The 13512-nt window shown below is 41.3% G+C and overlaps 1 protein-coding gene across 1 annotated transcript in view; it reads left to right on the top strand.

Annotated features, from left to right (window-relative positions):
• LOC135464605 (pre-mRNA-splicing factor CWC22 homolog) overlaps positions 1-13512 on the top strand; it is a 29498-nt gene that overhangs the window by 2634 nt on the left and 13352 nt on the right. Inside the window, exons 3-11 of the mRNA XM_064742049.1 lie at positions 2107-2159; positions 4293-4865; positions 5938-6132; positions 6515-6643; positions 7842-7935; positions 8490-8618; positions 10661-10796; positions 11578-11681; positions 13095-13197. Coding sequence (XP_064598119.1) covers positions 2107-2159; positions 4293-4865; positions 5938-6132; positions 6515-6643; positions 7842-7935; positions 8490-8618; positions 10661-10796; positions 11578-11681; positions 13095-13197 — 1516 coding nt within the window. The remainder of the gene's footprint in view (positions 1-2106; positions 2160-4292; positions 4866-5937; positions 6133-6514; positions 6644-7841; positions 7936-8489; positions 8619-10660; positions 10797-11577; positions 11682-13094; positions 13198-13512) is intronic.

Here is a 13512-nt window from a genome sequence, read left to right as displayed (position 1 = left end):
ATAACCTAACAATAGGCTAGCATTTTTTGTATGAAAATTAGGAGGTGTCAATCTACAACTGTCTGAGTGGATTCAAATTTAAACAGCTGAGTGGTATTGATATGCAAATCGCAGTTTTGCTCAGCTCCATCATAGTTTGTTGGGCACATCAATCGCAGCAAGAGACCCGATCCGACCACCTGTTGTTTGGCCCGTGCTAAATAGACAAGGTGTTGTGAACATCATTGTTATATGCCAACCAGTACAGGACTGTATGATGGTTTTACTTAAATGGTTTAGTGTCAAGGCCTAGCGATAGTATTAGTATTAAAGCCATAGTTCAAAGTCATAATTATCACTGTATATGTGGTCATATGTAAATTTTTGAACTGCTGGTCATCTGGTCTAAATTTTGCAGGAGATTTCACTTTTTTCTAAGTGGTGAGTCAGTGAAAATAAGTTAATCTGATTGGTCGATGATGAATTCTGTAAGCTGTCAGTTACCTGTAAGACAATTTGACACACATGACTGTGAGTCCCAGAAAACATGATGAGGAATGGCAGCAGCCTTTCACCAATACAGTGTTTAAAACTGTTGCAATATGAAGCTGTTAATGGGCACATGTGAACAAAATATTCAAACCGTGCACAGTGATTTTATGATCACCATTTTATGACATCTTCTTACCACAGTACTGGCTGCCGTCATATGAGTGAAATATTCTTGAGTACTGCGTAAAATGCCACCAATACATTCGATATATGTCTATAAAAAGATATGCTCTTGACTTTCAGTGCAGGTACATGACCTTGAAATAGATAGCCATTTCATACCTGCTACACCATTGGTCATTTTTTCAGTCACAGCCAATGAAAGCATAGGTTTCTAGTATGACCCTTGATTCCGTGGGTTCAGATTCAGTAGTGAGAGGAAGCTTCTGTTGATGCAAAGAGCTCTCAAGCAATAAACCAAGTTAATTAGTGGATTTTGTGGAGGAGTTAGCGATTTTACTGCTGTTAGACAGGTGTTGAATAGAAAGTTTGACCTAGGTTTCACTGTTTTGGAATCCCTGACTGAAGTACAGCGGCTGTTATCATACTGGACTAACGATTCATTTTCGGCACATCACGGTGGAAATTTTAGGGAATTTCGGGAATTTCTGTATTCAGTTGGATAGTTGTGCAGTTTTTAAGTTTCGTCACACTGCTTCGCATGCCACCAATTAGAATTAGAGTCCTATGCCACAAGTCTATAGCCCTCAGAGCATTGTCTACACCCATACTACCTGTTGCAAGGTCTTCTGCTAAGTGATGAGTCATATGAAAACAAGTTAGTCAACCTACTCGTGGTATGGGCTTTTATGGGCTTATAGGTCAGGGCTGTGTTGTGGAGTTGTGACATCATGCAGCAAGCTGGACTGGTCTCGGAGCCGTGTGTACAGGTTGCGGAAATACGGTACTTGCAGGATTCGAAGTGATCTTTGCAATGACCTATGCTCAACTTGCAGTCATCATTTCTGTTTGGAGGATATTAAAAGAAACGGGTAATTGACCACACATTTTGACCCTTGTATGTGTAAGCCATTTTTTTAAGTCTTGAATTTTCAAACTTTTCTAAAATAGTTCCACACCCATTTTGATTTCATCCCAGATGTTGCAGAGTAATGAAAAGTAGGGAATGTCCAAGAAACAGTGTTTTCGAGTCTTTAGGATTGTATTTGTTGTTGAACAATTTATCGTCACAAGAGCGGTTCATTTAACAGGGATTTAAGTGAATTGACCATCACTAATCATGAAGTTTTGTTTTGGTTCTCTTAAAGGTGGTATTTTGCTGAAAAAGTTCTCCAGGAAATCATGAGTGACAAGTCGACAGTTTGCTCTCTACATCATCGCTACCACCTGTTTGTGTGTGTGTCCGTGTTTCTTTCACTGACTTGTTTTCTGTTTTGTTTTGTTTTTAGACCAATGTGCAGTGATGAGAAAGAAGTGCTGTATTAATCAGAATGTATGAATGGTCACACTCGATCAGGTGTGGCCACATATTTCTTTATAAAATTTTAGTTGAAATTTGAAACTCTGTCAAACTCTTCAATTACATTTTCATTTCCAAACCCCTTTTTCTTTCAGAGACCAACTCGAGCAGAAGGAGAAAATAAAATAACTTTTTCTGAAGATAAAAGGTAATAATATGCATTCGGAGATTCCTTCAAGGCTTTCATACGGTCTTGGGTTTTTTTTTCCTTTTAAAATCACATTGTGGTAGCTTTGGTGAAATATTTTGTACAGTTTGTATGGTGAAGAGAACTATTGGAAGTAGATGAATTTGGAGTTTGAATTCTGTTGATGTGGAAGGTAAAAACAGTCCTCCTGTATCATGTGACTTGTGAAAAATGATAGATTACTGATCACTTGTTCCACTGCGTTCCAGGGGCACAAATGGCCCCTCTGTCTTTTAGAAACTTCTCATGTTCACGAACATTAAGGCTTCTCAATTTTCTCCATTGTTTGTTTAATATAAATAACTTTTGAGGAATCGTTTTGGAGACAGCCATGATATAATAAATAGTTGCCTGACATTTTTGACAAGGTCACATGATACAGTAGAACTTTATTAATTAAATGCTAGAAGAGTTCGAACTCAAAACTCCAGTAGGTGCAAATAACTGTCAGATGAAAAATTATCTTGTAATAAAAGATTGAGAGTTGTGTGAAGTATCTGGCGTTAAGTCACCAGTGAAGTAGGCATTGGTCATGACTTATTAAGGAGATGGTAATACGTGGGAAAGTCTGCCAGCAACCTGCGCATGGTCATGGGTTTCCACCCATCATAATGTTGGCCGCTGTCGTTTAAGTGAAATATTCTTGAGTACGGCGTACAACACCAAGCAAATAAAATAAATAAACAATATCAAGAAGATAAGAAAAAGTACCTCAACCACTGTCAGCAACTGTTGTTGCCCATGGAATAATTTTCTAAAATGTTTTCCAGAGGATATATCTCTTTTTTAAGATTAAGTTCAGTTAATATTGAAGTAAAGTGTCCAGTCACAACAACAACACATTTAAGTTGATCGTTTACATTTTGGACTAAAAGTAGGTTCAAACTTTCACTTCAGCTATAACCACAAGAGCAAAGATGTTATTACAAATGTACCAGATAAGGGGTCAGGTGGATGATACATTTCTCTAACTCTTTCAGTCACTAGGATAGGGATAGTCATTGCGCGGGTTTAAACCCGGCCATGGGAAATTAACAGATTCCTCTAATCTCACAGCCTAATCTTTGGGTCTTAGCCAGGGACATTAAGCGGTTAACCACTACCCTAATCCCTCAACCTTTGAAAGAGAAACTTTCAGTGCAATTTATGCACATTTATGATTAGACAAAACTACCTTGGCTGGATTGGTCAGTTTCAGGGCTTCACAAAAAAATATAATTTTATTAGTCTGCACAGAATAATGCCTTCAGAACATGCTTGAATAAACATCTTGCAAACTGGCAAAAAAGGCAGAGAATTCCAGTAGGTTGCTCTGTCTGCAGTTTTAACGTCAAGTGAAAACCACTTATCTCCTGGGAATATCAGGTGCATATCTGTATGAGGCCTGTGGTAAAGTTTGTAAGAAACAAGCCAGTCAGTAGATTAGCCAGATAACTGGTTTCTTCCATGCTTTAATCTGGTTACCGTTGTAGGAGTGACAAACTCTTGAGTTCATATATGGCATTAACAATCAAAATGCCTGAATCAGTACAAGGGGTGGGTGGGGGGGGGCTGTGTGATTTTTTCTATGCACAACCCAAGTCAGTGATGTAACAGGAATTCCTGGAATTCTTATTGGCTAATGGATCACAGATTTAATTCACAGTATCATATGCTTATGATGAAACTGATTTTGCTGGCATTTTTATCTTTGGTGCCTCGTACATGTAGTTTTCCAGCCAAAAAAATTCCAAAAACTTGATCTTGTTGCTATATGGACTGTAGGTACTGGGCTTTCATTTCCAGTGTAACTCATCAGAGAGTTTACTCTTCTCATTAGAGCGCTGGCCTTGAAGTCGAGCAACCAGGGATCAAACCCAAGTAGGGTCATACCTAAACGTGATGCTTGTTGCTTTGGAGGCATGGACCCACCCTACCTGAAGAAGACAGTATTCGTACACACATCTAATTACACCTTATCCTCATATGACTGAAGTATTGTTAAGGTACGATGTAAAACCCCAAGCACACATGCATACAACATACACCTTTATGTGATTATCGTTGACGGATGTTTTTATGAGAACACATAAGAAGCTGTTTTCCATGTTTCAGTGATGAACAGGAGTCTGAAGATTATGACGACAGGAAGGGTTTGAAAGAGAGGAGAAATCAAGCTGAGGAGAATGAGGACAGAGGTGGGAGGATGGATCAACGCAAGTCGAGGATGGAGGGCAGGGAGGATTACGAAAGGTCAGAGGCTGGTCAAGGTGACAGCAGACAGGACAGAGGTCAGAGGTCAAGGTCACCAGAAATCAAGGAATATAGGCGGGAGCGAGACGTCCGTCAGCAAGAAAGGAATGACGACAGAGGAAAAAGAAATGAGGACCGAAGGAGGAGGAGGAGTGTGGATCATCAGGAGTCTGGAGGTCGACGCAGAAGTAGAAGTCGTAGCAGGGAGCGCAACAGAGGAAGTGATATGGAGAAAGACAGAGGCAGAGATCGTAGGGACAGGGATGGAGATCGGCACAATGATAGACAGCGTGACAGAGAATACGACAGGAGGAGGGGCCGTGAAGGAGACCGGAGCAGAGGGAATCGCGTTGGAGACCAGGATAAAGAAAACAGGGATTCGTCGGATCGTCGACGACAAGCTAAAGCAGACAACCAGGAGGCAGATGTTCGGCCGTAAGCAAGTGTCGTCTGACATCAGTGTGCATGCCCAGGATCCCAGGGTTCAACTTCCTGTTAGTTTGAGGTTGGGTTTTGTTCACCATCCACACAGCGTAAGTAGATTGTCCCCAACAAAAACAAAAACCACAAACGATGTAAAAACAAACAGCAGTTGTGAGGAGCATGTGTTGTCATGTAAGGTTAGTCATCTAGAGCCGCATCATGTCACATGTCTGTTGGCAGAGCTTTTCCTGGGATCTAGGGCATGCGCACCGTGAGCAGATTGACCCCTTACCAAACCCTCCCAGACTGAAAGAGAGTGAAACTCGCAGGCTGTTGATGTATAATGTCTCAGCACTTCTGCGTTTTGTAATATTACAGATTACGATATGTTAGCTCAATTCCATCAGTAACAAGGCAACATTTCATCCAGTATGTTTTTGTATACAGTAAAATTACACAGCCTAGCCATGGCCACATCTAGAAAGGCTTTGAAGGTTCTTACCCCAAACTTGGTGATATAATGGCAGCATGCTTAAAGAAATTTTATGAAATGCAACAAAATGATGCGTTCAGGGAGCTTCTGGATCAGTGAAGGAAAGACATTTGTATGAGAACTTTTTATTGGTAAATGGTCATATCTACAAGTACTTGTTAGTTTTATTACAGCTTGATTACATGCAGTTTGGGTACTCAAACGTTTTCCAGAACTAAAATGGCTCTAGATGTGGCCCTGCTAGCATTTTTTATGTTTTTCTGCATTGTGTGTTCCATACTGTTGTAATTGTGGTTTAGAAAAGAGTTTGTGGCACTGTTTTTTCATTTCTTATGTGTACATATACACGTTCTCTTGTTTGTATAAGGAAACACCCAAATGTGATCCCTTGTCACAGGTTTTCCCAGTTTTACCCGGTTTTCTGCCAACATAATAGTGGCTGCTGAAGTATAAGTGAAAAGTTCTTGAGTACAGCGCAAAACGCCAGTCGTATAAGTAACTTTATAAATTCATCACGTGAATGGAAGAAAACCTCCCAGCCTGCAAAATGTTTTATTCCCTGAATCAGTTGCCTTTTTGTTCTGTTTTCAGTGAAAGAAAGAGACCGTCTGAGGAGTCTTCAAGACAGGAACCAGCTGGAAAAAGAGCTCAAGAGGAAACTAGCCAGGAACAACCTCCAGCCAAGAAGTCGAAAGCGGACGACACTCTAGCAACACGAACAGGAGGAGCATATATTCCCCCGGCCAGATTGCGCATGATGCAGGCGCAGATTACAGACAAGAGCAGGTAAGGAACAGGAGATTCTGAACAGGAAAGACCTATTGCCTTGGTGGTCAAATGTCATGAGCGTGAGAGCTAGACTTCAGGGTCCACTTGCATGTTTCAGCTACAGTCATTGTATACCCTACAGTTGAGTTTACAATTGATTGTGAAAATAAGTTACGAAGCTTACACAAAGGAATTGTGAGGGGATTGTAGCTTTTCAGAATTACGAACGCAATAGAGCGCCAAATCTTGCTGCTTTCACTTCAGTCATCAGTGCTGTGTTTCAGAGAATATATATTTCAGAGCCTGGAAGAATTGAATTCCGGGTAAGTTAAAGGGTTTTGAACATAAACAGTTTATGTATTGAGTTTTGCTTTTATGTTGCTTTCACTTTCATTTGCAGTGTGGAGTATCAGAGAATAGCCTGGGAAGCTCTAAAGAAGAGCATCAATGGTTTGATCAACAAAGTGAACACGTCAAACATCATAGAGATTGTGAGAGAACTTTTCCAGGAAAACATCGTCAGGGGAAGGTAAGTCTGCTCCAAATTATTATTTGTAACTAAACCGATATTCTTCCATAATGAATTTAGATTGTTTTAACTTCATGCCAGTTTTACTGCAATCTTGTTGGTAATACAATGGGAAACAATTTTGGTTATGGCCCACAACCAAGATTAGCATTGCGCCATCTGGATATTGTCTAAGGGAAGATAACTCTTGAGATACAGCCCATTACTCAGTGATATATCCCTGAATTATACCTCTGAATTATCTTCCCTTAGACAACATCCAAAGGGCGCTGTGTCTGAGTACTGTTGCCCATTTGCAATACTGTACTCGGCCATGTTGAGGATTGTTGCTGTCACATTCAGTCAACGTTGTACCAATGTGGTTTAATCTGAGGATTTGTCAGATGCATGTATGTGGCAAAGGGCATATTTTGTCCTACCAGCAGACCTGGATGTCGGTGCAGATATGAAATATTCTTGATTACATGCGGGACAAAGGAGAAATAAATATTTCAAACATTTTAACATGCACAGTTACTACAGATTTTACATGAAGTATGTATATTTCTTTTGTATTTCCAGAAGGTAAACCAGTAGGCCCAATAGCTAGACATTGCATTACTAAACATATTGTTGATTAAGGCATGAAACTCAATGAAATAAATGAATAAATATTACTAACTATTTATTTCAGCAAGTGTATTTTGTGGAAATCGGACTTGGTTTGCATGTGTACTTTATTTCAGGTGCACTCTCTTAACTGAAGTCCTGTTTCTATGTATTTCAGAAGGCACTGAGCCAGCAGAGTGTGTTGCTCTGTGAACAGGCAGCTTGATGTCACAACTTCAAACATCTATTCTGCACCTTTTTTTTTTTTTTTAGTAGATTTGCATGTACTGTGCATGAAATAAGCAAGCCTTTATTGCCTCCTATCACTTTGTTCAGTTTTTTATAGGGAGTGCTGATAGTGATAGATACAGAAGATATTTATTAGTGTGGTAGCTTGAATGTGCGGTCTGATAAATTTTGCTGTTTTCTTTAAGAACGTAATATGCAAATGCAGTTGTATTAAGCAGAACATTTTTAACAGTTATTTGAGCATGTGTGTGATATTTTGAACATATTTGGGTTTCTATTGTACATGCCATGATTGTTTATTTTTTTCTTTAATGTGTGTAGAACTGATGTAAAAACTGATCTAGTATACTATTATTTTCAGAGGTTTGCTGGCCCGTTCAGTCATCCAGGCCCAGGCTGCCTCCCCCACCTTCACATCAGTGTACGCCGCCCTGGTGGCCATCATCAACACTAAGGTCAGATAATTGACATGTTTGATGAAATTTCCTGAAATCCATTTGTGTAATTGTATTCTATAGGACTCTTGATTGTTCTTGTACTTTTGCATGTAGGATAGAAATATTCCTGAGAACACCCTGTAAAACACCCATCACGTATTAAAAAATAGTCAAAATAAGAAAATTTCCACGTGAGAAAGGTCATTTTGATAGGCCCAGAAACAAAAAGCATAACTTTTATTTAGTGCTGAAACTTTTCTGTTCGGGATCTCTGTGGCCAAGGGTGTTTAGCACGCCAACTCAGCACAATGACCCAAGAGCCTCTCAGCAATGCAGTTGCTGTGAGTTCAAGTCCAGTTCCTCTCCAGCAGTATGAGGAAAGGTCTGCGAACAACCTGCAGTGGTCATGGGTTTCCCCCCGGCCTCTGCTCGGTTTTCTCCCACCATAATCCTGGTCATCAGGGTGTAAATGAAATATTCCTGGGTACAGCGTAAAACACCTTTCAAATAAATAAATGAATACATTTTCTAGTTGGTAGAATAATTATATCAGTGTTTCTTAATTTGAACAGTTTCCTCAGAATGGCGAGCTAATACTGCGACGATTGATCATCCAGTTCCGAAGAGGATTCCGCAGAAACGACAAGAATGTGTGCTTGTCCTCAACTCGTTTTATCGCTCACCTGGTCAACCAGCAAGTGGTGAGTGTCTGAAAAAGTGCTCTGTGTGTGACACATCTGGTCAACCAGCAAGTGGTGAGTGTCTGAAAAAGTGCTGTGTTCCTCATTTGGTCAACCAACTTGTGGTGGGTGTCTGAAAAAGTGGTCTACATGTTGCTCATGTAGTCAACCAACAAGTGGTGAGTGACTGACAAAGTGGTCTATGTGTTGCTCACCTGGTCAACCAATTTGTGGTGAGTGACTGAAAAAGTGGTCTTTGTGTTGCTCATCTAGTCAACCAACTTGTGGTGAGTGACTGACAAGTGGTCTGTGTGTTGCTCATCCGGTCAACCAGCAAGCGGTGAGTGACTGAAAAAGTGTTCTATGTGTGACTCATCTGTCAACCAGCATGTGGTGAGTGACTAAAAAAGTGGCCTGTGTGTGTTGCTCATCTTTTCAACCAACATGGGTTGAGTGACTAAGAAAGTGCTCTGTGTGTGGCTCATCTGGTCAAGCAGCATGTGGTGAGTGACTGACAAAGTGGTCTATGTGTGACTCATCTGGTCAAACAGCATATGGTGGATGACTGTCAAAGTGGTGTATGTGTTGCTCAGCTGGTCAACCAGCATATGGTGGGTGACTGTCAAAGTGGTCTATGTGTTGCTCAGCTGGTCAACCAGCATATGGTAGGTGACTGTCAAAGTGGTCTGTGTTGCTCATCTGGTCAACCAGCATATGGTGGGTGACTGTCAAAATGGTCTATGTGTTGCTCAGCTGGTCAACAGTGGTGAGTGACTGACAAAGTGCTCTATGTGTTGCTCATCTAGTCAACCAGCATGTGGTGAGTCACTGAAAAAGTGCTCTGTGAGTTCCTCATCTGGTCAACCAGCATGTGGTGAGTGACTGAAAAAGTGGTCTATGTGTTGCTCATCTGGTCAACCAGCATGTGGTGAGTGACTGAAAAAGTGGTCTATGTGTTGCTCATCTGGTCAAACAGCATGTGGTGAGTGGCTGAAAATGTGGTCTATGTGTTGCTCACCTGGTCAACCAACAAGTGGTGAGTGACTGAAAAAGTCATCTGTGTGTTGCTCACCTGGTCAACCAGCAAGTGGTGAGTGACTGAAAAAGTGGTCTGTGTTGCTCAGCTGGTCAACCAACAAGTGGTGAGTGACTGAAAAAGTGCTCTATGTGTGACTGATCTGGTCAACCAGCATGTGGTGAGTGACTGACAAAGTGGTCTATGTGTTGCTCAGCTGGTCAACCAGTAAGTGGTGAGTGACTGAAAAAGTGCTCTGTGTGACTCATCTGGTCAACCAGCAAGTGGTGAGTGACTGACAAAGTGGTCTATGTGTGACTCATCTGGTCAACCAGCAAGTGGTGAGTGACTGAAAAAGTGTTCTATGTGTTGCTCAGCTGGTCAACCAGCAAGTGGTGAGTGACTGAAAAAGTGCTCTGTGTGACTCATCTAGTCAACCAGCATGTGGTGAATGACTGACAAAGTGGTCTGTGTGTGACTCATCTGGTCACATTGACATCTGTCAGTGGAAGGAACTGACATGATTTAGTGTGGGAGAAAGCATGCACCAAATTTAATAGGCTTGTCAAGAGTTCTCCACTCATTCATTGGTTCAGATTGTGTAGAATTTCAAACTGATGTATAACAGTTCACATACCTGTTGATTGTTAGTGAACATAGTGGAGGATATCAGGTTTATGCTGGTTTATACACCTGGCACTTAAGTGTCTGCCATCCAAAATGCTGACAACCCATACTTTTCAACCTTTTCATTCTACCACTGCGACCAATGTTTTGAAAGCTTGTGAAAGAACCTTGTGGGGTGTAGAGAAATAATTTGCTCAGTTTTATGAAGCTTGCATTTTTACTGATACAAAGAAATCATTTGCATCATCATCATCATCATTTCATAATAATTGTGTGCAGAAATTCCACTGAAAAAACGTGCTCTAGACGTTGAAAAGGTTAAAGATTTACAGAAAGTAAGAAAGTATTAAGAATGGCATTCAAAGAACAATCAAATAACTGAATGAAACCAATGAGCTTATCTTCAGCAAATGTGTTTCAGGCCCACGAGGTGCTAGCTCTGGAAATCTTGACTTTACTGATGGAAACACCGACGGATGACTCAGTAGAAGTGGCAATTGGCTTTCTCAAAGAGTGTGGTCAGAAACTGACTGAGGTGTCTCCAAGGGGGATAAATGGTGAGGTGTTATATGCTAGCTGGTCTGTTTTACTGAGTTATGTGTCCAGGAGGAGAAGCCTGGCACTGATGTTTTATGCTTCACAACATCTGTGAAATGTGATCAGAAACAGAATGATGTCTCGACGTGAAAATTGAAAATGAATTGAGCGGTTTGGTCATACTTGCAGTTTGGAGAGAAATATGCCTGAATATAAATGTAATCTGACCAGATGTTAACTTGATTCAGATGGACAGTTGTTGTTAGGACAGCACTTAATGTTGGGAACGTGCCTTTGTCAGCTTGTTCACCCAGGGCACTTTGGTTTCCTCCATCCATATCATTGACTTCCATCTATGTCAGTGACTTCCATCTATGTCAGTTACTTCCATCCATGTCACTGACTTCAATCATATAAGCGAAAAATTCCCTGAGTGTGCTGTTAACAATCAGAAAAGTAGAAATAAAATGGAAGCTGTGTTGTACTTGTGTCGCTAGGATTAGCATCTGGTCGACTTTATGTTAAAATTCATCTGTAGTTTTAGAGCTCTCCATGGTCCAGTGTAGCACAATGACCCCTAAGCCTCTCACGGATGCGACCTCTTTGAGTTCAGCTCATGCTGACTTCCTCTCTGGTAGGGAACTTAGAAAGTCTGCGAGCCACTCGTGGATGGTCGTGGGTTCCCCCCTGTGTTCGGCTTGGGTTTCTTGCCACCATAGTGTTGTATGAGTGCAATATTCTTGAGTACGGCGGTGAACACAAATCTTATAAATAAACAAATCATATGTTGTTTCCTCACAGCTATATTTGAGAGGCTTCGTACAATTCTACACGAGGGGGAGATAGACAAGAGAGTGCAGTACATGGTAGAGGTGATGTTTGCCATCAGGAAAGATGGTTTCAAGGTAAGACACAGTGGAACGGGGAACGCCTGGAATAAGTCAGTCCCATCAGTGTGTTGTTTTATTGGTGGCTCAGACATTTCACCATTGCTGTATGGTTGTGTTCGTAAAGCAAAGACGTAGTTCACAAGCACCGCAGTTTAACAGCTGAGGCTGATGTGTTTGTACACAGCTTGGAACCGACTTTTGTAGGCAACAGATGTTGAATTATCATATTCATGGCGGAATTTGTAATTCCTGCTGATTGTTACAACAGAGGATTGTGACAGTTTTGCTAACCTAATGGTGTCAAACCCGGGACCTTTTATCAAAACCGGGATACCGGCCCGGATAGCACAGTTGGTAGAGCGTCCGCTTCGGGACCGGTAGATCCAGGATCAATCCTTGATCGAGTCACACCTAAGACTTTAAAAGAGGAAGTTGTAACTTCCTGGCTTGGCGTTCAGCATGAAGGGGATAGTGCAACGACTGGTTGACCCGTATCTGTATAATGGCTCGGGCGGGGCGGCTTACTTGCCTTCGGTAAGTCGTCTCAGTGAAGCAGCACTAAATAAAAGAGCGGTGGAAATCCGTCCTGCAACAAGGAGGCACATTACACGTACATGCACCCTAATGATTCCTTCGTCGTCATATGACTGAAAAATTGTTGAGTACGACGTTAAACCCCAAGCACTCACTCACTCACTCAAAACCCGGACAGGTCATACAAAAGGCTTAAAAATGGTACTTGTTGCTGCCTCTCTTGGCACTCAGCACTCAGAGGTTAGACCAAGGTAACACGGTGTCAGTGTAATGTGACACTTGGGGTGTTATGTTTGGTGTTTTCGGCGTGATACTTCAGTCGACTCACCCTGCCACAAGTACATGTATATGTTCAATGTCTAATGACTCCTCCTTGTCATCTGACTGAAGAATTAAGTACCACATTAAACCCCAAGCATACATATACATACAACAAATGATTAACTTCCTCGTGTGACGGGGGTAGGTGGTGCGAGAGCAGTCATCACTGTCTTTGTTTAGATGACAGTAGTTGCCCTTGACCAGTCTTTCTGTGGCTTAGCTCTTTCCTTATGTCAACAGATTCGTCAGATAACAAGCAGAGTCAGTTGGTTTTCTCTGAGCTTTGTTCCACCAGTGTATAAGAGAAAAAATTCTAAGAGATTTTTTAAGTTAATAGGTTTATCAGGTGTTGTTGAATTTTGGTATTTTACTCCAGGTAATCCAATATTTTCCACCCTTAAATCTAAATATATATGAAAAATTTGGGAGCCCAGCATGAAACACAAATAAAATTTATAATATAAAATTAAATTCTGGTATTTTTGATATCTGTGCTTTGCTTGATGATATTAACACAGGATATTTCCCTCTGTGTGGGAGAAATTTGTAGAAGTCAACTGTTTTTGTTTCCAGGATCACCCATCTGTAGTGTCTGACCTTGACCTTGTGGAGGAAGACGATCAGTTCACACATCTGCTCACCCTGGAGGAGGCCGGACAGGCAGAGGATATCCTCAGTCAGTATATCCCCCTATAATCTTGTCATTAGTAGTAGTGAGTTGTCTTGTGATCAGTTCCAGACAGGCAGAGGATATCCTCAGTTTAATCTTTACTTTCAATCAATACGTTCTCAGTTCTCTGTAGCATAGTAGGATAAGCCAGCTTCTGTTTGCCCAGTGTACGTATACTGCAAATGTGGGACGTTGTATCTGGTGTCTTCAGAATGGCATTCCTGTGATGCAGCATTACAACTACCAGTGTCACTGCTTGAAGAAAGCTGGCTGTAGACATGGAATCTGAAGATTTGCCTGGTCTTGCTTTTCCCAAGGTCG

The sequence above is a fragment of the Liolophura sinensis genome, chromosome 4 (assembly GCF_032854445.1).
Source record: "Liolophura sinensis isolate JHLJ2023 chromosome 4, CUHK_Ljap_v2, whole genome shotgun sequence".
In the NCBI taxonomy this organism is placed as follows: Eukaryota; Metazoa; Mollusca; class Polyplacophora; order Chitonida; family Chitonidae; genus Liolophura; species Liolophura sinensis.
The sequence above is the reverse complement of the archived record's forward strand: the minus strand, read 5'-3'. Positions and strand labels throughout refer to the sequence as shown.